The sequence below is a fragment of the Sarcophilus harrisii genome, chromosome 5, assembly GCF_902635505.1.
Source record: "Sarcophilus harrisii chromosome 5, mSarHar1.11, whole genome shotgun sequence".
Taxonomy (NCBI): domain Eukaryota; kingdom Metazoa; phylum Chordata; class Mammalia; order Dasyuromorphia; family Dasyuridae; genus Sarcophilus; species Sarcophilus harrisii.
In genome coordinates this window covers 12,957,987-12,980,455 of record NC_045430.1, presented here as the reverse complement: position 1 = coordinate 12,980,455, position 22,469 = coordinate 12,957,987, and the positions used below count along the sequence as shown (strand labels likewise).

Here is a 22,469-nt window from a genome sequence, read left to right as displayed (position 1 = left end):
TGTTGAATGAATAAAGGAAGGCCAAAGGTTTCAGTACAGCTTGGGGCATTCTCATACCCACTTCAGGCCCTCCTTTCCTCTTGCTTAGATTACTGCAATAGCCAAGTGATGGCCTTATTTTCAGTTTCTCTCTTCCATCTTTCTTATGCACAGGCCCTTCCTCTGATTCTCTTGCTCCAAAATTCTCAACAGTCCCCACTGCTTAATCTCATTGCCCAAACTCTTCAGCCTGACATTCAAGGCTCCTCCCCTAATCTGGTCCTAACCCTTTTAGGTCCTAACCTTAACCCATCCTGTTCTCTATACATGTCCTGTGATACAACCAAACTGGTCCACTCTATGTTCTCCAAACAAGCTCTGCCCTTTCCAACCCCTGCACCTTTGTTCATATTATTCCTACAATTGCCCCTACCCCTAATCTAAGCATATCAAAATTCTACATCTATCCTTCAAAGCTAAACACAGGGGCTAGCTTTTCCATGAAATCTTCCCGAATCCCCATCTCTGTAGCTACAAGGGATTTCTTCCTCCTTTGAATTTCCTCTTTTATGATGAGCATTATTTTGTGACTCATGTTGCAATTGTCTTGCAGTGCACCTACGTTGTAAGTTCTGTGAAGGGCAGGTATGCCTTTGTGGTTCCCTCAGAACCAAGTATGGGGCTATGGATGTAGTAGGTGCTTAACTAATGTGAGAGAATTAATTTGGCTTGACTCTGATTATTTACATTGAAGATATGGGTTTTATCTTTTCTTTTTTCCCCAATTAGGAGAAGGGGAAAGTGAAAGAAAATGAAATTTTGTCAAATGAAAAAAAATTTAATTAGAAAAAATTAATAATAAATTTAGCCTTTCAAGAAATCCCAGACCTCAACTGCCTAGGCCTGGGAACAACAAATGTCAGGCCAGTAAGATGCAATGGATCTTGGTCTGGCTTCACTAATTATAGTCCGGCTTATGAAATATAGAGGGAAGTTGACAGGTGTATTAACTAATTATTAATTATTATTGACAAATTATTAAGGCAGAATCCTAATGTGTATCAGCTTAAGGGGCAGGAAGCTCTCTAACTTCAGATTTTACTAGATTATATGCTCTATGAGTTTAGAGAATGTCTTATCAAAACTTCATTTTTCCTAGAATTTAGTACAGTGTTCTGCACCAAGTAGGCATAAGGCATAAATATGTTTGTTAAATTAATTTAATCCAATCCTCTTATTTTACATCACCATCTCCATCATAACTGTGTCCTCTGTTTTCAAATCTAATGCTCTTTCCTCTCCACCCCCCAGCTCTTGTGATACAAAAAGAACGGAGGTTCCATCATGAAAAGGCCCTCATGTCCCAACTGTGTGATTCTGGGTAAGGCCCTTTTAATCTCTTTTGTGGTGAGCACAGGCGTAAGTGGGGTGAGCAGATGATGCATTAGGTGAACTTTGGAACCCCTTCTCCCTCTAACCCAGGATCTTTATAACTTCTGTGACTGCCGGAAGGTCACTGGACCTGGATGAACTGATCAGTCTCTTCTTCTGTGAAATAACCAGATGGCTTCTGAGAACCCTTCTGGCCTTAAAGCCAGGATCCCATGATCTGTGATAGTGGACAAGTGACCCTAGTCTCCTTATCTGTCAAACAAAGGCCTCTGAAGGCCTTGCCTAGGCTCCAGTTCAGAGCATCTCTCAGCACAGGGACATCGGCGTCCTGAGCTGTCAGAGGACAGAAAGCCTACACTGACAAAGGTACAGATGCTTTCAGACTTGCATTAAGTATTATTTTAATGACTTCCTTTTTAAGATTAAGGGGAGGAAGCACCCAGATCCATTTCAATAATCTCCTCCAACTCCATGACCAGAAATAATTCAGGTAGTTTATACCTTGATTTTTGCCAAAATAGAAAAGCAGGTACTAATACTAAGACAAGAAACTTTCTCCTACTCTGGGTCAAGCCCAATTTCCGATCTCTACCTCCTTTGCCTTCCTTGTCACCCCCAACACTCAAAGTCATAATTTTACCCACACAGTCTAGTCTATTTCATTTTCATCTTTTTCAATGGGTTTCAGATGAAAGCAGGCTTGGGACAAATGGTTAACCTTGCTGTTATTCTTTTTTTTTTAATTATAGCTTTTTATTTTCAAAATATAGAGAGAGACTGATGTTATTCTTCTTAATTTAATGTTTTGTGGATTATTGCAAAGTAAGTAAATGACTTCCTTTTGTGATTGACTAAGAATACTGAGGCTTAAGCCACTTCTCTTTAGGACCATTTAAAGCAGCCTCAGAACAATTTTAGTAGCATAGAGGGTCATAAGGATGACATCTACATCATATTAACCACTGCTCTTGTTGTTAGTACTATAAATGGCACTGCTATAATGGGGGCTGGAGTCCATAGCCCCAGCTGAGAGTCCATGTGGACTTAAGAGGACAATTACATCCATATTCAGCCCAGTTCTGGCTTCCCCCAGTTCAGACCACTCACCAATGCCCAAGTGGGTGTTAATGGAAGCATAGCGGGCAGTGCCAGTCAGATTTTTGTTTTCCCGGTAAGGGATATGCTGGTGGGTGCGAGCATCCCGGTATTTCTTGGCCAGGCCGAAATCAATGATGTACACCAGGTTGCCCTTCTTGCCCAGGCCCATGAGGAAGTTGTCAGGTTTCACGTCCCGGTGGATGAAGTTTTTAGAGTGGATGTACTCAATGCGGCTGATCTGGGGAGAGAGGAAGACAAGGGTGAGAACAGTGAATGCCCTGACTCCAAGAAGATGGAGAAGAGAAGAAAACTGGGCGTCAATTGGTATAAGACCAGGTCAGGGAAAGATCTGCTTCCAACATAACTGTCCCCTGCTCTCATAACATTGTGATAGAATGCCTCCAGTAATCTACACTGAACACAACATGTACTTCCTGCTTCTAGGTCCTTGCTCAAGCTGTACCCTCTGTCTGGAATGCCCTCTTTCCTTTACTTTGTTGATTGGATTCTACCCATTCAACCTGTCCAATTCAAATGCTAATTTCTTTGGGAAGCTTCATTATCCTCCTCTGCTAACAAGCTTTTCACAGAAAAAGAAACAAAAAAGGGGGGAGAGGAAGGGAGGGAGAAATAGAGAAGAGGAGAGAAGAGGAGGGGGAGCAAAGAAGAGAAGGAAACGAAGGAAAGAAGAAAGGAAGGAAGAGGAGGAGGAGGAAGAAGAAAAGAAAGAATGAGAGAGGAAGGAAGGAAGAAAGAAAGGAAGAATGGAAGGAAGGAAGGAAGGAAGGAAGGAAGGAAAAGAAAGGAAAGAAAGAAAGAAAGAAAGAAAGAAAGAAAGAAAGAAAGAAAGAAAACAAAAAAAAAAGAAAGAAAGGAAAGAAAGAAAGAAAAAGAAAGAAAAGAAAAGAAAGAAATCCTGCCTTCAAGGAACTTACACTCTATTGGAGGAGACAATAACACACACACATACACACACACACAGAGAAACATAGAAATATATATTTATATATAAACATGTTTTATATAAGTAATCTATCATTACTTATTTATATTTATTGCTTATATTATTTTTCTATATTTTACATAAACACATACATATATTTATAGATGATATAAATACTGTTTTCCTCATGAATATGTTTATTAATATTAATATACAAAATATCTTTCTAAAAATAAGTGCAGTTAAATTATTAAAACTACAAATTGCTCTAAGACTTTTAGGACATTCTGTATAAAGGAAATACTCCAGATCCAGCACTTTATGCACCATGGTGCCCCCTAGTTGCCTCTTTAAGGTCTGCAAAGTGATTTGTACTGCTCCTCCCAACAACCTTGTGGACAAAGGAGGACTGACATTGTTGTTGTTGTTGTTGACGACCCCATATGGGATATTCTTGGCAAAGATGCTGCAGTTTTGGCCATTTCCTTCTCCAGATTATTTTACAGATGATGAAACTGAGGTAAAGTGACTTGGCCACATAGCTAAGGAACATCTAAGCCTGAATTTGAACTCAGGTCCTCCTGATTCTGGGTGTATTTAATATTTTGAAAATAAGGAAACTGAGGCTCAGAGAGGGGGAGACCATCAGCCCAAGATGGCCCTTCTCAGACCTCTGGTTTGTCCTGTGTTACCTCCCTCTCTATAAGACAAAGAGACCTAGACTAAGAGCTAGGAAACCTCGGTTCTAGTCTCTCAGCTTCTTCATCATCATCATCATCACATCATCCCTGTTGTGCTTGTTGAAATCAGTAAAGTTCCTGTTTTGTCCCTCCCCATCCTACGTTTTTTAGACTGAACCTGTGGTTTCATTGGTAGAGAGAATTCCTAGTAAAGAAATTATCTCTACAATACAGATTAGGACCTGCTCGGTAAATCAATAATCCCGGAGGTCTTCCTAGCAGACTGAGAAATTGCATAATTTGTCCAAGGTCACACAGTCGGACTCTTTCAGAGGCAAGACTTGAACTGGACCTTCCTGCTTCTGAGATCAGCTCTCTACCCAGCAGTGAGCCCCACAGCCCTGCACTTTACCTTTAACCTCTTTGTGTGTCATTCCCCACAGTGACTGCTCCAAAGCCAGGCTGCCAAAGCCACGTACACGTCTCATTCCCCACCCCAGGAGAAGAGACCATCCGATGGGAGCTTCCTCCTCTACCCCTCAGAAGGCATCCTGTTTTCTCCTGAATATCGGTCCCCAGAGATGGCTTTTTCCTATTATGTGCTAGATCTCAGCCCTCTCCTTCCCATCTTGTCCCCTTGTGCCTCTAGAATCAGCCATCTCTGCCCTTCTCTCATGCCTTTTCAGTTGCTCCCTTGCCACTGGATTCTTCCTATCTTTACAAATACACCCCGATCTCACAAATCCTTTTTATTTTTTATTTTTATTTTTTAAAAATTTATTTATTTTATTATTATAGTAACTTTTTATTGACAGAACCCATGCCAAGGTAATTTTTTTTTACAACATTATCCCTTGCACTCACTTCTGTTCCGATTTTTCCCTCCTATCCTCCACCCCCTCCCCTAGATGGCAAGCAGTCCTGTATATGTTGAATATGTCCTAGTATATCCTAGATACAATATATGTGTCCAGAACCGAACAGTTTTCTTGTTGCACAGGGAGACTTGGATTCAGAAGGTAAAAATAACCCGGGAAGAAAAACAAAAATGTAAACAGTTTACATTCATTTCCCAGTGTTTTTTCTTTGGGTGTAGCTGCTTCTGTCCATCATTGATCAATTGAAACTGAATTAGGTCTCTTTGTCAAAGAAATCCACTTCCATCAGAATACATCTTCATACAGTATCGTTGTTGATGTATATAATGATCTCTTGGTTCTGCTCATTTCACTTAGCATCAGTTCATGTAAGGCTCTCCAGGTCTCTCTGTATTCATCCTGCTGGTCATTTCTTGCAGAACAATAATATTCCATAACATTCATATACCACAATTTATTCAGCCATTCTCCAATTGATGGGCATCCACTCAGTTTCCAGCTTCTAGCCACTACAAACAGGGCTGCCACAAACATTTTGGCACATACTGGTCCCTTTCCCTTCTTTAGGATCTCCCTGGGGTATAAGCCCAGTAGAAACACTGCTGGATCAAAGGGTATGCACAGTTTGATAACTTTTTGGGCATAATTCCAGATTGGTCTCCAGAATGGTTGGTCACTAATCCTTTTTTTAAAACTATGTATACATATATTGGATTTAACATATACTTTACCATATTTAACATGTATTGGACTATCTGCCATCTTGTGGAGGGGGTGGGGGGAAGGAGGGGAAAATTTGGAACACAAGGTTTTGCAAGGGTCATGTGAAAAATTACCCATGCGTATGTTTTATAAATAAATATATTTTTGTAAATAAAAAGCTTTAATAATAAAAAAGGTTTTCTTTGGCGCTTTTATGTCAGTCAAACATCATCTTCTTTCCTCTTTTCTTTCTTCTCCTTCACTTCTGTCTCCTTTTCTCTCCTTCACTGCTTCTCAAAAGTTTGCATTCTGTTTCATCACTATACATCAACCCATGTGACATCCATCTTCCATTCACTAGTAAAACTCATGTGAAATCATGAATGGATTCGTGAATGGTAGCCTGGGAAATACACCAGATTTGGAGTCAGAAAATCTGGCTTCAAATACCAATACTTGGTGGCTGTGTGGTCTTGGGCAAGCCCCAACTTTTCTAGGTCCCTTCTCCTGGACTCTAAGTGAAAGGGATATAGGCTGGATGGTCCCTGAGGTCACCTTGTCTCACACGATGAGGAGTCCTGACTTATTACTTCACTCTAGTCCATGATCCATTTAGCCATCAAATCGATTCCTAAAATGCAGCTAATCATATCACTCCCCTGCTCAATAAGCTTCCATGGCTCCCTATCAACTGCAGGATCATAGACAAATCCTCTTCCTGGCATTCAAAGCTCTTCATAACCTGACTCCTTATCTTTCAAGCTTTCTTGCACCTTACTCCCCCATATGTACTTTTGAATGCAGTGACACTAGCCTCCTGGCTGTCCCAGGAACAATTTGCTCCATCTTTCATCTCTGAGCATTTTCTCTGGCTGCCCTGGAGTTCCTGGAATATTCTCCTTTGCTCCAACTACTGACCTCCTTGGCTGCCTTTAAGTCTCAACTAAAATCCTATCTTCTCCAGGAAGCCTTCCCCAAGCCTCTTAATTCTAGGGTCTCCCCTCTGTTATTTCCTATTTATCTTGTAAAGAGGTTGACTGAATATATGTATGTATGTATACATACATATATATATATATATATATAAATATATATATATGCATACATGTATCATCTTCCTCATTAGACTGCCAACTAATTCCCTTCTATCCTTTTAAAGTCCAATGCAGCCTTCCCTATTCCATCAAAGAAGCAATGCCCTTCCCTCTCACATCTCACGACTCAGTTTTGTAAATTTTCCATCCCTTTCCCATGGAATGCTATGCACTATGACTAATCTTTTTGAATGTCTTATCCCCTTTAGGGAATAGAAGCTCCATGGAGAATGGACCACTGCACCTTTTCCTTTTCTATGTGTTACAATGTCAAGCTAGTTGGGAATCAAGACTGTCTAAACACAGGGCTCCTCAACCTTTTTAAATAGGGGGCCAGTTCACTGTCCCTCAGACTGTTGGAGGTCTGTATAGTCAAAACAAAAACTTTGTTTTGTGGGCCTTTAAATAAAGAAACTTCATAGCCCCAGGTGAGGGGATAAACGTCCTCAGTTGCCGCATCTGGCCCACAGGCCATAGTTTGAGGACCCCTGGGAGATTTCCTTTGTATCCTCAGTGCCTAGCAGAGTGCTCGGTATATAGTAAATGCATATAAATGCTCTCATATTCATTCACTATTCAAGTCAAATCAATAGCATTTATTAAGTCAGTCAATCAAGAAACATTTGGTAATGTATCAGGCATTGTGTTAAGTGCTGGGGATATAAAAAGAAGCAAAAAACAGTCTCAAGGGGCTTACAATCTAATGTGGGAGAGAAATGAATATAGATAGATAAATAGAGACAGAGACAGAAGGAGAAAAAGAAAGATAAAGAGATAGAAAAATAAAGCTAGACAGATAAACAGAAGGATAAACAGATAGAAAGATAGGAAAAAGACAGAGATAGCTAGATATATAGAAGAAAGAAAGAAAGAAAGAAAGAAAGAAAGAAAGAAAGAAAGAAAGAAAGAAAGAAAGAAAGAAAGAAAGAAAAAGAAAGAAGGAAGGAAGGAAGGAAGGAAGGAAGGAAGGAAGGAAGGAAGGAAGGAAGGAAGGAAGGAAGGAAGGAAGAAAGAAAAAGAAAGAAAGAAAGAAAGAAAGAAAGAAAGAAAGAAAGAGAGAGAAAGAAAGAAAGATGGATGGATATACCCACATACATACACACACATATAAATACAAATATGTATATCTGTATGTACACACACGGGTGTGTATGAATGCATATGTATTTATAAATATATAAACACACATGTGTATGAATTTGTATACATTTATGTGTATTATATGAAATATAACATAGATAATTTCATTATATATTTCTATAGGGCAGCACAGTGGAGAGAGCACAGGCTCTGAAGCCAAGAAAACCCGAGTTCAAATTCAGATGAGTCTCTTAATTCTGTCTCACTTTCTTCATCCATAAAATGAGGTAGAGAAGGAAATGGCAAAGCATTCTGGGAATTTTGTCAAGAAAACCCCAAATAAAATCACCAAAAGTCAGACAAGATCGAAATAACTGCACAACAACATATATTTATATGTTGTTTTATAAATTTATACACACACACATACACACACACACACACACACACACACACACACACACAAGCTCGATCCAGGATAAATAGCTAATAAGACCCTGGTATTAAGACAGGTTGGGGAAGCCTTCCTGTAGAAGGTGGGCTCTAAGCTGGGACTTAAAGGCGAGCAGGAAGGTCAGTGGTCAGTGCTCTAGGCTTGGGGGATGCCCAGAGAAAACATCCAAAGCCAAGAGATGCAGCGTCTGTTTGACCAGGCCCAGCTAAGGGGCCGGGGTCACTGCATCGGACAAGTATACAAGGTGTAAGAAGACTGGAAGGGGGGCAGGATGCCAGTTATGTGCCGCAGAACTCACCATCTGGTCGGCCAAGAGAAGGACGGTCTTGAGGCTGAACTTGCGGGAGCAGAAATTGAAAAGGTCTTCCAGGCTGGGGCCCAGCAGCTCCATCACCATGACGTTGTAGTCCCCCTCTGCGCCACACCACTTGATGGAGGGGATCCCCACTGCAAGGGGCAGAGGGAAAAGGGCATTACTCTAAGGTCACAGACTGTCAACCCAGCCCCCGGACCCAGGGAAGTCCCACACCCTGAGACACAGGCTCAGGGGATCCCCCTTGTCAAGGAATTCTGGGCCTACATAGCCCCCTCCTTCCCAAAACTCTGGCAGGGTCCTCCCCAAGGCAGTAAGTGGCCCAAGGTCACCTGGAGAATCAGAGGAGCCAGAAGTGGAGAAAAAACGGCCAAGCCCATCTCCCCAACACTATGGCAGCTCCCACCTCCCTCCAGCAAGGGAGGGGACACCATGTGTCCCCTCGGGGACCCCCGCTCACCTCCTCCCTGCATCATCTTGTAGAACTTGCTCTCGATGTGCAGCTGGGGGTGCTTCGTTTTCACACATTCCAGCTTAATGGCCACCTCCTCCCCCGAAGCAATGTTGGCACCTGAAGAGAGAAGCAAGGGGGGATGAGGTCAGAAGGAGCTCCTGGGGAGCGTAGGTAACAAACAGAACCAGGGGGACCCTAGGACGGGCAATGTCGGAGAATGGTAGACCTGGGGGGGGAGTGTTGGAACAGATGATGCTGGACACTTGGAGGGAGCTTTAGAATGGGGAATGTTAGATCTGGGAGGGGGCTTAGAACAGGGAATATCAGAGCTGGGAGGGAGCTTAGAACAGGGGATGTCAGAGCTGGGAGGGGGCTCAGAACAGGGGATGTCAGGGCTGGGAGGGGGCTTAGAACAGGGGATGTCAGGGCTGGGAGGGAGCTTAGAACAGGGGATGTCAGAGCTGGGAGGGGGCTCAGAACAGGGGATGTCAGGGCTGGGAGGGAGCTTAGAACAGGGGATGTCAGAGCTGGGAAGGAACCTGAAAATAAACAATGTCAGAACTAGTAGGGAACTTTAGAACATGGAATATTAGAATTGGGAGGGAACCTCAGAACAGAAAATGTCAGAGCAGAAAAGAAACTTTAGACCATGGAATGTCAGAGCTGGGATGAAGCCTTAGAATGTGGAATGTTAGACCTGGGAGGGAACCTGAAAATAAGCAATGTCAGAACTAGTCGGGAACTTTAGAACATGGAATATCAGATCTGGGAGGAAACCTCAGAACAAAGACTGTCAGAGCTGGGAGAGACCCTGAGAACAGGAAATGTCAGAGCAGAGAAGAAACTTTAGAACATGGAATGTCAGAGCTGGGAGGGAATGTTAGACAGATGATGTCAGAGCTGGGAGGGGCCTGAAAACAGGAAATGGCCAAGCTTAGTTGTTAGGGCTGGGAAAGAGATTTTAGAGAACATCTGGTCTTTTTTACAGAGGTAAAGGGACTTATGGGGAGCACTTTGTGCTATTTCAAGGGTTGGAAACATTCTGTCCTTCGATCCTCACGACAACCTGGGAGCTGCAGCTTCTTGCCCAGAGTCCCACAGCTAGCCAGAGCCTGAGGCTGGTTTTGGCTTCAGGGCTTCCTGGCTGCAGGTCCAGAACACTAATACCCTGCCCAAGGATGTCCATGTGGCACGTGGCAAGGTCAGTGTGGGAACCCATTCCCCCTGACTTCAAAATTCGGGGGCGCTTCCCACTATACCACCCGGTTACTTCCGCCATCTTTCCCTCTCCCACCCCCTTCACAGCCGTGGCCAGCCAGGGGTGCCCCACGGCACAAGCACTGGGCCTGGAGACCCGAGTTCAAATGCAGCCTCATTCATCCTCGCTGCAAAATCATCTCCCTACCCACCTGTAAGCACCATGAGGGAAGGGATCCATTTTATCTGAACAATTGCACCTTATTCCAAATGACATCACAAACTTAGAACTGCGCAGGGGAAGCAAAGTAAGCGAGATCACGCGAGGGGGAAAAACGAGGTGAGCCAGGGCGGGAAGTGTGATTTGGGGATACCTAAGGCTGGCCCATGAGGGCCACTGGGACCCACAGATTGACCAAGAACTCGAGGAGGGCCCGGGACACTAGTTGGACCTTCTGTAACCACCTCACAGGACGGCGCTGGGAAATACCCTCATGGATGAAACCCCAGAGCCACTAGTGCATCTGAGTATCTCTCCCAGTCTCTAACCCCATGCTCGGCATACAGCAAGTGCTTAATAAAAGTTTGCAAGATGAATGGATAGGGGGCAGCTGGGTAGCGCAGTGGAGAGAGCACTAGTGAGGTCAAATTTGATCTCAGACACTTAACACTTCCTATCTGTGTGACCCTGGGCAAGTCACTTAACCCCAGTTGCCTCAGGAAAAGAAAAAAAGATAAATGGGTGGAAAATGTTAATCTAGATCTAACTTTCCAGCTTAATTCTCCTTTGCTCCCCACTCAAGTTTGTCATGTGTTTACTCAGTAGCAACCAACTGACCACCACCGTCCATGTACCACATAATAACACAAGAGGGTGAGACCCCCTCTCACCCTCACTTGGCACAAGAGCCAAGGGAAGCCCTCCTCCTCCTCCTACTCAGCCCCGCCCTTTCTTCTGTCATCTATCCAGGAATGTCCCATCTCACTTCCCCTCCACCTCTGTCACCAAAGGGTCCGTTTCCACCAAATCCAGCAGTGCCCTTTGTTCCGTCCTTCCTTCATCTAACATGAAGCACTTCCTGGGTCCTGAGCACTCACCATAGGGGTGATACCATCTCCATGTGAGGGCACTGACCCCACAGTGAGGAAGAATAGAGGGGGGTCTTTCCAGGTGGCAGAACATGGGACAGAGTGAATGGACAAGGGTTCAAATTTCAGCTACGCTCCTGACGATCTATATGGTTCTGGGCAAGTCATTTTTTTCCTTTTTTTTTTTTTTTTTTTGCTGAGGCAATTGGGGTTAAGTGACTTGCCCAGGGTCACACAGCCTGGATACAAATCATTTTCCTGGGATATGTTAGCTCTCTGACCTTGGAGTCTTGGACTCCTGACCAGCCCTAATCCAAAGGCTCGGCCTCCATCTGCTGGCTGTAGAGCAACTTTAACTCCGCCAGACAAGCTCAAACCTGGGTCTTCCTCCCCGAGAAAGCATTGCTGGGGTGAGAAGTGGGAGCCATGGCTGCCCTCCTCCCATCCCAGAGTCCTCCCACCTGAATCCTCCTCTCAGAGCCTCATCTGGAGCCATAGCAGCCACCCCCGACAAAGGCCTCAGCCCTGGGCCAGGGCTTCCAGCCTGGGGCCAGGGAGGCAGGTTTCTTTCTTCCTAAGTGTGAGAAGCCTCCCACCGTGGAGTCCTGGAAGGTGGTCTCCAACCCCCCGCTGAAGTCATTATCTGGGCCCTCGTGGAGGACGGGACCTTTGTTCAGGCGGGTGCCGGACTCAGTGGCCCTAGAAATCCCTTCGATATCTACTGTTCCCTGGAAGGGATCCATGGAGCCTCACCTTTGAGCCCCAGGCTTTCTCCTCCTCACATTTCTCCTCTTACTGACAGCTAAGTCCCAGATTCCCCATGTGGGCTCCTGAACCCGCTTAGTTCCCTGGGGTTGCAGACTGTCTACACCTGATCCCAGATTGCCCTGCTGCCTTTGTCCCTCCCTGCAGCCACTAACTCCTGGCCCTTAGTTCTGGCCCCCACTGGTTCTTCCCCTGTCTGCTCCCAGGCACTGCAGGCCATGTGAGGCCGTCTCTAGGGTTCCGGAAAGTGAGAATACCCACAGAAGAGACTGAGGCAATGTTCCTACTCTCCTTTACAGAGGTGGGAGGCAACAGGAGCGGGATGTTACATACACTGACAGATGTAGCTGGTATGTCGCTTAGTCTTGCTAAAATGCTTCCCCCACCCTGCTTTTTAAACTTTCATTTATTTGTATAATTTCTTCTCTTCTCTTCTCTTCCTTCCTTCCTTTTTTACTTCTTTCTTTCCTTCCTATTTCCCTCCCTCCCTCCCTCTTTCTTTCTCTTTCTTTTCCTTTATTTCTCTCTCCCTCCTTTCCTTCTTAATTTCTTTTTCTTTTTCTATATTTTTCTTCCTCCCTTCCTTCCTTCTTTCTTTCCTTCCCACTTTCCCACTTCCCCCCATCATTCTTTCTTTTCCTTCATTTCTCCCTCCTTCCTTTCTTTCTTAATTTCTGTTTTTCCTTCCTTCCTTCCCTCCTTGTTTCCTTCTTTTCTCCCTCCCTCCATCCCTCCTTTATTCCTTCCTTCCTTTCTTTCTTTTTCTTCCTTTCTCCCTCCTTTCTTTTTTCTTCCTTCCTTTCTCCCTTCTTTCTTAATTTCTTTCTTTTCCTTCTTTCTCTCCTTCCTTCCTTTCTTTTTCTTCTTTTCTTTCTTAATTTTTTTGTTCCTTTCCATATCTTTCTTTTTTCTTTTCTTTCCTCCCTCCCTCCCTCACTCCTTTCTTATTTTCTTTCTTTCCCTTTCTTCTTTCTTTCCTTCCTTCCTTCCTCCCTCCCTTCTCCTTGTGTCTTTTCTTCTTTCTTTTGCTTTTTGAGGCTGGGTCTCCCTATCTCACCCAGACTAAAAGTACAGTGGTTACTCTTACATTGATCCCATTACTGATCAGCACCAGGCAGGAAAAAGAAGTGGAAGGAGATAAGCATTTATATGGCGCCTACTATGTTCCTGGCACTGTGTTAAATGCTCTACAAATATCTCATTTCATCCTCACATCACCCCTGGAAGGTAGTCGCTATTATTATCCCCAGTTTACAGTTGAAAAAACTGAGGCAAAGACTGAGTTGCCAAGGATGGCACAGCTAGTTGGCGACTGAAGCCTTCCCGACTCTGGGCCCAGAGTCTGCTTCCTTTCCAATCTGGACCTGTGCCCCTCTCCTTGGGCATCTGGAGTCCACCATATCGGTGCAATTCATTGGCCCAACTGCAAGCTCAAGAGATCTGCCCATCTCGTCAGTGGGATTATAGGTTTCCAACTCTCTGCCTAGTTCTTTATTCTTTGTCACAGGGAGTGGCTCCATGGAAAGGGAATAGGGGAGGGCAAGATTTGGAAATGAAAGTCATAAACAAAATGAAATGTATTCACAAATCTAAAAAAAGAGAGAGAGTATCTATTAAAGATCTCTCCCCGGTCCAGACTGAGTGGGTGGTTCGAGCTTGCTGGCTATTGCTAGCTTAAGTCCTCCCAGACTACTCGGGCTCTTCACAGGGCCCCCTCCCAAAGTGTTCTCATCTTCTCTGTTCCCAGGCCACCCCCTGGGATTTGAGATTGGTCAGTCAAGTGCCGTGGATGGCTCACGAGTCCAGGTCCTTTCCCACCAATCAGGGAATCTCCCAAGTACTTTGAAAAGCCCATTTTCATTGGGCTCCTAGGTAATGGCCTTTGAAAATGGCGAAGACAAAGATTCTTCCACTGAGGATATTAATACAGATGCATCCTTTGTCCAGAAAAAGAAATTAATTTAAATGGGCGGCCCATTTCCCCCAAAGTTCCTACAAAACAAGCTGCAGATCTGCTGCCCCGCAGGCTCCCAGAAGGCCGGGGGAGGGAGGCCTCCCTGTCTTCCAGCACCTCCTCTACCTCTACCTGAACCCAGAAAGCCCAGACAGTCCCTCCTCCAAGGCCCTACTTGTCTCCCAGCTGTCTGGCAAGATGGAGGCTCCGAGATTCTATCTGGTATAAATTTTGTGAGTGGGTCACCCACAGTTCCAACGTGCAGTCAAAGCCTAACAAGTACCTTTCTTCTAGTCTCACTTTCCTTAGCCAGGAATGGGCTGAATGGTCCAGGGAGGATCCTCATCTATCTTAATACCCCCAGGACTCAACTATCCCAATACTTAGCCAGGACTCAACTACCCTAATACTCAGCCAGGACTTAGCTAGCCCAATACCCAGCCAGAGCTCAATTATCCTAATATGCAGCCAAGAAGGGCCAGAAAAAAAACCAGAGAAGCTCAAAGCATCCGAGCAACCATCTGCAAATCCAACTCAGATCTGAAAAAATAGATTGTCAGTGGAGAGTGTGATAGACTCAGAGTCAAGTACAGAAGATATGGGTTCAAGTCTTCCTTCCTCAAGCACATACTAGCTGTGTGATCCTGGGAAAGTCATGTAGCCATTCTAGGCCTCAGTTTCCCATTCTGTAAAATGAGCAGATTGACCTAAATGGTCTTCAAGGTCTCTTCCAACTCTAAATCTCTGAGACAATGAACCTTTGACCTGTCTGAACCTCAGATTCCTTCTGTGTGAAATAAGGAGGTTGGACAAGGTGCCCTCTGGAACCTTGCCAGCTCTAAAGTTTCCTGCTCTAAATAATCACCCTGATGAGTCTTTCAAAGCCCTGGAAGCCAGGTATACTTTATGTATTTATTCTTCTCTTGTCTACTTTGGGGCCCCACCATCACAGAACATCAGAACCGAAAGGGGCCCTAGATCTCATCTGGCTGAACCCCATCATCATTATCGCCATCATCATAATGAGTAAGAATAATAACTGACATTTATATAAACCTTCAAAGTTTGCAAAGCTCTTTTACATCATTATCTCAGCGGATCCTCAAAATAACCCCTTGAGATAGGTAGTTATGGGTGTTATTATACTCATTTTTCAGATGGGTAAACTGAGGCTGGTACAGGTCAAGGGATCTGGGCAAAGTCACCGTCCACGACCAGTAAGCGGACCAAAGTAGGATCTGAAGCCAGATTTGTCTGTTGGGCTGCTGGGTTTCATTTGATAAATGGGAAAACACAGGCCCAAGTTCCCATAATAAGTTAGTGGCTGTGCTAAAATGAGCCCCCAAAATTACCCATATGCTTTATAAATAAAAAGCATTAGTAAAAAAATAAATAAATAAATTGAGCACCCAAGTCTCATGACTCTCAGGACAGAGTTCTTTTCTCCTGATAATTATAATTATACACAGCATTTATAGAGTACTTGAAGGTTGGCACATACTTTCCACACATTATCTCACTGGAGTCCCCCTAACAACCCTGTGAGACGGATGATGCTGGCCATTTTACAGATTCGCCTGTAATTATCATCATTATGGCCATTTTACAGATGGGGAAACAGAGTCAGAGAGTTCATAAAGAGATTAGCCAGCTGGGGGGGTGTCTGGGGCAGGCTTCTAACTTAGACCTGATTTCCTGACACTGAGTCAAGTATGAACAGCCTCATCTCAGACCGTCACAGGACCTGCAATGAATCACATTTTATGGCAGGATGAAGGACGAGAGACTTGGACACCATCTTTTTTCCTTTTTAACTTGTTTTCCCAGAAGACTAGGTACATTTGGGGGGGAAAGAAGCTTTCTGATTTTGACCAGTGATCTCTACACTGTTAGAAACTCGCTCTAACCAAATGGAGCTGTGTGGGAGTAGCCTGACAAAAATGACTTTTTCAAGGTCACCAAGTAAATATCTGGGGGAGGATTCAAAGACGTGGAGATTTCCTTTTCGTCTTGGAAAGTCGCCATTAAGTGCAATTAAGTGACTTGTCCAAGGTCACACAGTGAGTGTATGTAGAAATACGACCGGACCCCACATCTTTCTCAGACCTTAGCCTCTCCAAAATAAACCCAAACAGTCTCAGACTGGTAAATTCTTCCTGGTTGGAAGACACCATACAAAGCGACTCTAACATCACAAATGGAAGGAACAACAAAGCAATCAGAACTGAATTTTGAAATGATTCCTTTAAAGAGGTGGGAGACAACGGGTATGGAACACTACATATCCTGCGGGAAAGAATAAATTAAGAAATGAAGATGATATAAAAATAATTTTTTAAAAATTAATTTTCCTTGTAATTCACAAGGCTGAAACTAGAGATCTCTGAGGGTCTTTCTGAGACCATACTTCCTGAGTATGGAACAATGAATATAATATGTTATTTTAAGATATGTCCATTGATTTTGATTTTTTTGACACAACCTCAATCAACCAACCAAAGAACATTTGTGGGGACAGAGCAACTAATAGACAGACCTAGGTTCAAATCCTACCTTTGTCTGATCACTAGTTGTGGCACTTAGAGCAAATCCTTATTTACGTCATTTTTACCCACGTAACCTCTTTTCTTCCTAAGTGCCAGAAGCTACAAAAGTAATGATTTGACAGGGACTCTGGTTGCCAAGCAGAGCTGTCTCCAGTATCTCCCCCAAGGATGCCCATGCCTCTAAATGGAATACTCCATGTTCCCTCCCGAGTGGAAGAAAGCGAAAGGCAGATTCTGACCTGGTCTTTCTAGAAGGTACGGTACAGCCTCAAGTAGCATGCTTGGGCAGGCAATGAGTTCCCCAGCACTGGAGATCAAAAAGCAGAGGATCTCTCCTTACTTATGGATCATACATCTGTTGACTGGCCCTCATTCTACCAAAATGGAAAATAAGCCCAGAGGGGTGAATGGCTTACTAAGTCACTCAGTTGATAAGTCATAGGCACAGGATTTGAATCCAGGCTCTCTGTTCTGGAACAAATGTGTCCTTATCTGCACCCCTATTACAAGTTTGCAGCATGTTTAACATATATTGGATTACTTGCTGTCTAGGGGAAGGGGATGGGGGGAAGGAAAGGAGCAAATTTTGGACCACAAGGTTTTGTAAGAGTGAATGTTGAAAACTATCATTTGAAAATTTAAAAACTCTATTATTTAAAAAAAAAAAGTGATATGACAAGACAGCTTTATCCATTTCCCTCCAGAGGTAAGGGCCTATGAGTATGGAACAATGAATATAATATGTTATTTTAAGATATGTCCATTGATTTTGATTTTTTTTCTTTTTTTACTCATTTCTTTTTTTTTTTTTTTTTTTTTTTTTTTGCTGAGGCAATTGGGGTTAAGTGACTTGTCCAGGATCACACAGCTAGGAAGTGTTAAATTTCTGAGGTCAGATTTGAACTCAGGTCCTCCTGACTTCAGGGCTGGAGCTCTATCCACTGTGCCACCTAGCTGCCCCTCATTTCTTTTTTCTTGGGGAAAAAAGTTTTACGTTTTACAAATGTTTGACAATAATTCATATCAATAAAATAAAATATCAAAATATATTTTAATTGATATTTATAATTTTTATATATATAAAAGGAGTTTGCAGAAAGGAATCCGGCTTTTGAGCTTCCCCCCAGATCCGAGATTCTAGAATCCCAGCTGAGTTTCTTTGCTATTTCTGAATCCCAGCTTCCTCCTCTATAAATGAGGAAGCTGAATTCTATGGTCCTAGAGCAGGGGAGGGGACACGGGACTTGGCAGCGGCCCAAGGACAGAGTCCTCCTCCAAAATCCACCTGGAGGATGAAGGGGCTGAGAGCTGTATCTGTGTTTGTGTGGATGGCACAGACTGACCAATCCCTCCTCTCCTCTTTTGTCCCATGTGGAGGGGCCAGAGTCCAAGAGGAGGCCCGAACACCACCCTGATCGCTACCGGGCAGCACAAGCTGTTCCAGATATTCATTCGGGAGGCTCAGAGTCCAAGGTGTTTCTCCAATCTCCCATCTAGATAACAGGTCAGGAGATGTCAAGGGAGTGGGGAGAAGGAGCCAGGAAGGGTCCCTCCCAGCGTTCCCCCAGCAACGGGCTAGAACTGAACATTCCCTTCTAGGCAAGTGGCCCGGGAGAGGAAGGCCGCTCCGGCCTTGTCCTGTCAGGACACTGATCTCACAGATGGGGGATCCCCACTGCGTCTACCCCTAGGAGATCTGGGAGGAGGACCAAGATCTTCACAGATGTGAGACTCCCTCCATCTCCTGGACGCACATAGTTCCCAGCTCCCCCACCTGCCTGCCCACAGGGCAAGCGTAGCTCTCTCCTGGCAAGGGAAAGGACTCTCTCAACAACTCTCCTGAAGGCCCGGGGACCAGAACTCGGGTCTATTGGATTATATGGTCACAGGCTCAATGAGTTAGAGTCAAAAAGGACTGAAAAAAACCATCGAGTCCAATCTGTTCATCTTACAAACGAGGAAACAGCATCTCTTAAGTGAAGTGACTTATCCAAGATCACCCAGCTGGTCAGGAGCTGAGTCTTGAACCCAGGTCTGCTGACTCTCAAATCCAGTCTTTTTAACTTGGGAGGAATGTCGCCAGGGCAGGGGAAGGAGAGGAAGGGGTGTTTTTGTCCTTTTGTCCTTTCCCTGCTCTCCTCTCACAGGCAAAGGCGTAGAGGAATCCCACAAGGATGGGGACTGTCCTTTGGCTGACAGAGGCCATCAAGGGGGCTCCTGGTATCCCAAAGACAGTTAGTCTTGTTCTACTTGGCCTTGCTTGGACCAATAGACGGAAGGAAGTTGAGTCTTGATACAATTAGACTTGACCACAAGAGACAGGGGGTGGCCTCCTCCTCCTAAAGCAGAGGCTGGATGACCGGTCAGTTATGTTTTAGTGAGGATTCTCTGGGAGTCTCTGGGTGCTACTGCGCTCCCTCTGAGATAGCCAGCCCTGAGATCTGTGATCAGAGCAGAATCTTACTCAGCTGCAGACTCTCTGACAAACCGGGGGCTACAGGATCATAGATCAAGGACTGAAAAAGACCCCAGAGGGCTATGGTCAAAGAAGCTGAAGCCCAGGGAGGTAAGCTGACTGGGCAGATAGGTAAACTACCTGTTATACTTTTTTTTTAATAATTCTTTTTGCAAGGTAACTGGAGTTAAGTGACTGGTCCAGAGTCACACAGTATGTACTAAGTATCCAAGGATGAATTTGAACTCAGATTCTCCTGACTTCAGGGCCTGTCCTCTATCCACTGTGCCATCTAACTGCCCTAGTATACTTTAATAAACATTTCTTCCTGATGACTAGAGTCAGAAATTATAGCTCTTCCCTCCAGCCCCAAATATTTTATCTATTGGCCCTGGAATCAGAAAGATCTGAATTCAAATCCTACCCCGAACACTTAGAACCTTTGTGACCCTAAGAACCCTAAGTTGTAACCTCTAAAAAGAATCATTCAACCTCTATCTGCCTCAGTTTATTCATCTGTAAAACAGGTATAGTAATAATAACATCTATTTTTCAGGGTGATTGTGAGCATCAAATGAAATATTTATAAAGTGCTTTGCTAAACCTTAAAGTGCTATAAGCTAGTTATTAAGTTATTATTATTATTATCTTCATCATTTTCTAAAGTTCATAGATCTAGGCTCAGAGACCATCTAATTTTATTTTATAAAGGAGGATAGGGAGGTCCATAAAATGGAAGTGATTTCCCTAGGTCATACAGCTAGTAAATGCCAGAGAGAAGATTCGAGCCTACCTTTTAGGTCAGAAGCCAGGGCTCTATATCTCCCTACCCACTTTGCCATAAGGAAGTGGCCAGTGCCGAGGCACCTTGTACCGGGGACTCCCTCAATCACCTCCACTGCCCAGATTTCTCACTTCAATAATTCCAGTGATCCAGCCTAACTTGGGGAAGGCAGCATTGGCTTTGGAGTCAAAGGACCTGGGTTTGAATTCTGAGTTTTCTTCTTAATCCCTGGGTGAAACAACCCAATCACTTCATTTATATGGGCCTCAGTTTCCCCGTCCATAAAATTACCTTCCATTCAATAATCTTTAAAATCCCTTTTAGTTTTAGGGCTTCTGATCTCTTCAGCTCCCTTGTGGCAGACTGGATCGGTCCCTTCTGATGGAAAGAAAGCAAAGGTCTCTTCATGGGAGCTCTCCAGGCCCTTGCTGGAGCAGGCCTGAGAAGGAGGAAGTGAGCAGAAGGCACACTTCTGCCATTTTGCTCTTCTAGCTGCTAAGAATTGCAGGGAACTTGAAGGGGGAGGGGAGGAAGCAGGCCTCAACTCCCACTCTCCATTTCTGGTTTACTATCCCCAGCCTTGCCAAACTGGTTTCAAAATCAAAAGTCGGGGGTGGGGTGTTGCAGGCTTTGCTGGGGGCCTGCAGGTTTCTTTCAAGGATTAAACTTGGCAAATTTGGAACACAAAGTTTTGCAAAGGTAAATGTTAAAAATTATTTGCATTTTTTTTGAAAAATAAAATACTATTTTTTTTAAAAAAAAAGGATTCAACTTGGTTCTGAGCTAGCCAAGGAAGATATCTTTCAGGAGGATGAGAACGGGAAGCCTGAGCAGCTGATTAAGGATAAAAAATAGGAATATTGCTCTAAGGGCACATGGAACCTCCTTAAAAGTCAAAGAACCTGGGTACCAATCCAGACAGACTCAAACACCTGTGTGATCTTCAATATATTTTTTTTCTCAATAATATTTTACTTTTCCAAAGATAGTTTTTAACATCATTTTTGTAAGACCTTGTGTTCTAAATTTTTCTTTCTCCCTCCTTCCCTTATCCAAGGGATTTTTTTTTATCTATTGGACCTGGAATCAGGAAGATCTGACCCCCAACCAAGACAGCAAATAATCTAATATAGGTTAAATATGTGCAATCCCTTTTAAACATATTTCCATATTTATTGGACCAGTTTCTAATCCTGTCTGGCCTCCCTTTCCTCATCTCTAAAGTACGTATGCTAATGCCAGTTCTGTTACATGTTACTATTTCCTGAGGTTACTGTTGACATTCAAGTGAGAAAACTAATTTCAAAATGTTTAATGTAATGCTACATTGTTAAGTAGAGTGCAAAGAGCCCTGTCTCTGTAGTTAGAAGTCTTGAGTTCAAATCTTACCACGGATGAGTACTATCTGGGCAAGTCACTAAACTTCTATAAAAGGAGACCTTGAAATCCTTTTTCATTGAGATAGATCTAGGCCCCTATGGTCTTATTATAATGGTTGTGTAAGGGCAGGGGAGATTTAGATCTGGAACAAGCCTTAGAGATGGCCTGGGGTTAAGAAACATATAATAAACTATATTTCATTATAGTTTCCTTTGGATTCATATGTATTTAAAATCATGATTCTTCAGCCTGCCAGAGGGGTCTACAACAGACACAGAAAGACTATTTTAATCAATTTTTCATCTCTTTGTTTGTTCTGACATTGACATTGACAAGTATGGACATTTCCACCAACCCATTTTACAGATGAAGAAACAGATCTAAAGAATAGAAATGACTTTTCCAATATCACACAGTCAAATCTGTGGCAGAGCTGAGACTAGAAATGAGGTAGTCTAGCCGGATGAGTATTGAGACTCTTTTCCCACCGTGGACCACACTGATAACTCGGGATGTGTGTTGTGTTAGGACAGCAGACATCAGCAGGCTGTTTTCTCCCCTACAAGCTTTCTCCCCATATTTCAGGAGAAAAAGTAGAGCTGGGATTTCCATAAGGCCTTAAAAACAAACATGAGAGCCCCAGGCTGAGGATGTAAGTCTAGCAACCACAGAAATGAGAGCAGATGGGACTGTCTAAGAGTAAGTAAGGTAAGAAAGGCACAGATCACGGGGATGAAAGAAAAATAACTATGTGAAATGCAGGGGGTGGGGTTCTTTCTAGTTCATGCTTCTTCTATAGTTCTTTATTTCAAAAGTTATTCCCCTCTATAACTCAGAGAGACGGGTAGTATTTTACAGAGGAGAAAATTAAGACTCAGAGAGTCTTTCTGACTTGCCTACGGCCATCCAGAGCATTTCAAACCCAGCCTCTGGACTCTGCGTCCACATAACCACTCTTTCCCTCATACTTCCCAGATCACCCCAGGAAACTGGTGGACACCACACTACCTTCACTAAGAAAAGCAAAATATGCTCCGAATTTGAAGGCTTCACTAGTCTGAGTGCAGAAATTCAGAGTGGGAAGGGCCCTGATTTGGCAGACGACAAGGGACAGGAGCAATATTCGAACCCAGGTGCTCCTGACTCAGAATCTATGGCAAGAGCTCCTTCCCTCCCCCAGCCTTCTTCCAAGCCCAGAAGCAGCTGCTCTGGGTGACAAGAAGCCCTGTGGT

At 43.8% G+C, this 22,469-nt stretch overlaps 1 protein-coding gene across 3 annotated transcripts in view; it reads right to left on the bottom strand.

Annotated features, from left to right (window-relative positions):
* CSNK1E (casein kinase 1 epsilon) overlaps positions 1-22,469 on the bottom strand; it is a 70,946-nt gene that overhangs the window by 15,519 nt on the left and 32,958 nt on the right. For all 3 annotated transcript variants that reach the window (XM_031939874.1, XM_031939873.1, XM_031939875.1), the window contains exons 3-5: positions 9,074-9,184; positions 8,599-8,747; positions 2,479-2,707 (exon numbers count right to left, since the gene is read on the bottom strand). In XM_031939874.1, coding sequence (XP_031795734.1) covers positions 2,479-2,707; positions 8,599-8,747; positions 9,074-9,184 — 489 coding nt within the window. The remainder of the gene's footprint in view (positions 1-2,478; positions 2,708-8,598; positions 8,748-9,073; positions 9,185-22,469) is intronic.